We start from the raw sequence: 3,635 nt of genomic DNA, 5'->3' as shown, positions 1-3,635 counted from the left end.
GAGTTTTAAAGATTGACGTTAGAGATACACGGGCTATCAAGTTGAATAACGTCTTTCATGTTCTAGGTTTGAAGAGAAATCTAGTTTCAGTCTCCCAAATTACCAATTCTGGAAAATATGTTTTGTTCGGTCTAAATGATGTAAAGATTCTTGATAACGTAAAGAATATAGATGTTGATGTTATTCTTGATGGTGAAAAGAAAGGTTCCTTATTTGTCATGGCATTAGGGGAAGCCTATGTGAAGAAGACAAGACAAACAGACAGTCCAGCAATTTGGCATATTCGACTGGGACACTTAGGCTACCAATTGTTGCAGCAAATTTCTTCAAAGAAATTGGTAGATGGCATACCAGCTCTACAGAATATTTTGAAGATGTAGTTTGTCAAGGCTGTCAATTAGGCAAATCACATCGTCTTCCATTTAAGAGGTCATTGAATTAGAGATCATCTATATTTGAGTTGGCTCATACCGATTTGATGGGACCAACAAAATCAACAAGTTATTGTGGTTTTCGCTACGCCGTGGTGTTCGTAGATGATTTTCAAGATATACATAGGTGAAGTTCTTGAAAGAAAATAGCGAAGCTTTGTCAAAATTTGCTTAGTTTAAAACTACTGTGGAAAAGGAATTTGGGGTGAATATTAAATGTTTACGAAGAAACAATGGAGGCGAGCATATGTCAAATTATTTCTTCAAGTACTGTGATGACAACGATATTTCAAGGCCAATGACATATCCAAGTACCGCCCAACAGAACGTTGTCTCGGAAAGGAAATTAGCTCATCTTGTTTCCATGAGCCTTTCTTGGTTGCACGATAAGAATCTCCCTCGAGAGCTTTGGGCTGAAGCTATTCAATGTGCATACCATGTAATAAATCTTTTGCCTCCATAGCTAGGTAAAGAAATATCTCCATTTAAGACTCTATATGATGAAAAGCCAAATATAAATTACTTTCGGGTATTTGGCTCAATTTGTCATATGTTACGTGAAAAACTATCAGGTACAACTGAAAAACTACTCAATTACTTCATGCTTTTTTATAGGAGGATTAGATGAAGAACCAGCAAGCATTGAAGAAGCCAAACGTCATCCAAAGTGGGAAGCAGCTATGCAAGAAGGAATTAATGCTTTGAACAAAAACCAAACGTGGGAGTTGGTGTCGAAGCCAAAGAATTGCGAGCTTATCACTTGCAAATGGGTTTACCGGCTGAAGAAAAACTCAGATAGGGTCGTTAATAAGTACAAAGCTCGGCTCTTTGCACGTGATTTTTCTCAAAGTTATGGGCTAGTATGAAAGTCAGTAGAGCAAAGGTACAACTGAGCTCGAGAAGAGCTCCAATGGTGTGAATGGAGATTTAGAGAGGAAAACTGAAATTGAGAGCATCTTCGAGAAATGAGCAAAATGAATTTTGGAAATGAAATCTCAATCACATTATCTCAACAAATCTGTATATATACAATACACAATAAGAGAATAAAGAAACTAACGGAGCCCAACTCCCAACTAACTGACTAACTAACTTTTGGAAGTCTAACTAACTCAACTAACAACCTAACTGCTTGGTACTACTCTTAATGTTGTAAGTACAACTACCCTAAAGAGCTATAAATAATGCAGAGTTTATCTCTTAATAATCTCAATACCCCCATCAAGTTGGAAGTGAGGTTGTCACTTCCAACTTGCTGAGGATGTTGGAATGTTTGATCCATGTTGATGCTTTAGTGAGAATGTCGGAAAGTTGATGATCTTTTCTAATGTGATGTAGAGAAATGAGCCATTCCCGTAGTTTGTTTCGAACGAAATGACAATCGACCTCAATATGTTTCGTTGGTTCATAGAATACTGGGTTCCTTGCTATGTGAAGTGCTGATTGGTTATCGCAGAATACTACAATTGGACTAGGGAATGGGACTGTGAGTACTTCAAGTAGCCTTTGTAACCACACTAGCTCACCAACCACTTTTCTAATGGACCTGTATTCTGCTTCTGCTAATGACAAATAAATGGTTTCATGTTTCTTTGATTTCCAGCTGATAGGGCTATCTCCTAGCAAAACAATATACCTATTTACTGATTTTCTGGAGTCTGGGCATGATGCCCAATCAAAGTCACAGCATGCTCTCACTGTATAGTAAACATTTTTGGAGAAGAAAACCCTTAGGCCGGGATCAGCTTTCAAGTGTCTCAATAAGTGATAAGATGCCTTCAAGTGTGGTTCTCTTGGGTCTTGCACGAACTGGCTTAGATGTTGAACACTAAAAGTTATATCCAGTCTTGTGTTAGTTAGAAAATTTAATTTTCCAATCAACTTTCTATAACAGCTGGGATCTAGCAGAGGTGTACCTTCTTTTGCTTCTAATTTCACATTTGGATCAAGGGGTGATGATAAGGGACTACAGCTGAGACAATTATACTCTTTCAAAAGACCAATGACAAATTTTCTTGGGATGATGATGACCCCATCATCCTTAAAAAGAGTTTTCAATCCAAGGAAATACTGTACACTTCCTAGATCGTTAATTTTGAAGCTATCATGTAAGAATTTATTCAAAAGTTTTATTTCGTCAAGATCTGTTCCTATGAGTATCATATCATCAACATACACTGGTACATATACCAAGGATATCCCAGTCTTCTTGTAGAACAATGAATAATCATGCATGGAATGCTCATAACCTCTGGAGCACAATGCTTCTGTCAATTTTGCATATCATTGGCTACTGGCTTGTTTCAAGCCATATAGAGACTTGTTTAGCCTACAGACTAGTCCTGGTCCAGGTACCATTAGCCTAGGAGGGACCTCTATAAATACTTCTTCATTCAAATCTCCATGAAGAAAAGCATTATTTATATCTAGTTGAAATATGTCACATCCTCTTTTGACTGCTACTGCTATGAGTCCTCTCACATTGGTCATTTTTACCACTGGTGAAAAGGTTTCTGTGTAGTCTATTCCTTCTTATTGTGTGTATCCTTTCACCAGCAAGCGAGCCTTAAACCTTTCAATACTTCCATCAGCTTTATGCTTTACTTTATATACCCACCTGCAGCCTATGGCGTTCTATCCTGCTGGTAGTGGGAGCAAATCCCATGTGTTATTGGCATGTAATGCCTCAAACTCTTATGTCAAAGCGACCTGCCAAGCAGGATTGATAGTTGTTTCTTCATATGAAGAAGGTTCATTATCTTGACAGACACTTTGCATCAAAGACTGACTATCATGGATTAGAACTTCAGGGGAAACAGAATGACGCTTTGACAATAAAGCATTTAGAGATGGTATACAACTATTGGAATGCAATTTAGGTACATTGTGAATGTAGTCATTTAGGTATGTAGGTGTTTTGATTTCTCTTTGGGTTCTTCTAAGAGTAGGACTATTCTGATTATTTGTTTGAAGATAATGATCACTCAAAACTGGTGGTGTTTGTTCATTAGAGCTTGATGCTGGGGATGATTTTGGGATTGAATGATTATCAAAAATGTGATTGTTGTGGGGTGATGTGGATGTGATACTAGTAGGTGATATTTCATTGTTACTAATAGGTGATAGTTCATTGTCCATGTTACTTGTACCATCTGGATTGCTTTCTATATTGGTTTGAACATTGCAATCAACATCATCCATAAA

General features: G+C 37.4%; 1 protein-coding gene across 1 annotated transcript; it reads right to left on the bottom strand.

The window, feature by feature from the left end:
• On the bottom strand, positions 1,653-2,921 carry LOC109232511 (uncharacterized mitochondrial protein AtMg00810-like). The gene is made up of 2 exons (XM_019398279.1): positions 2,726-2,921; positions 1,653-2,608 (listed from the first exon to the last, which is right to left on the bottom strand). Exons 1-2 carry the CDS (start codon positions 2,919-2,921, stop codon positions 1,653-1,655), a joined length of 1,152 nt encoding a protein of 383 aa, XP_019253824.1.

The sequence above is a fragment of the Nicotiana attenuata genome, chromosome 9, assembly GCF_001879085.1.
Source record: "Nicotiana attenuata strain UT chromosome 9, NIATTr2, whole genome shotgun sequence".
Classification (NCBI taxonomy): Eukaryota; Viridiplantae; Streptophyta; class Magnoliopsida; order Solanales; family Solanaceae; genus Nicotiana; species Nicotiana attenuata.
Note: the sequence above shows the minus strand (reverse complement) of the source record. Positions and strands in the feature narration are given on the sequence as shown.

Excerpts from the sequence above, each read along its gene's own strand:
- LOC109232511 (XM_019398279.1), bottom strand. The coding sequence starts at position 2,921 with ATGACCAATGTGAGAGGACTCATAGCAGTAGCAGTCAAAAGAGGATGT. Across the intron at positions 2,609-2,725 it reads ATATGGCTTGAAACAAGCCA|TGTATGTTGATGATATGATA; the intron begins GTAGCCAATGAT and ends TATATGTACCAG.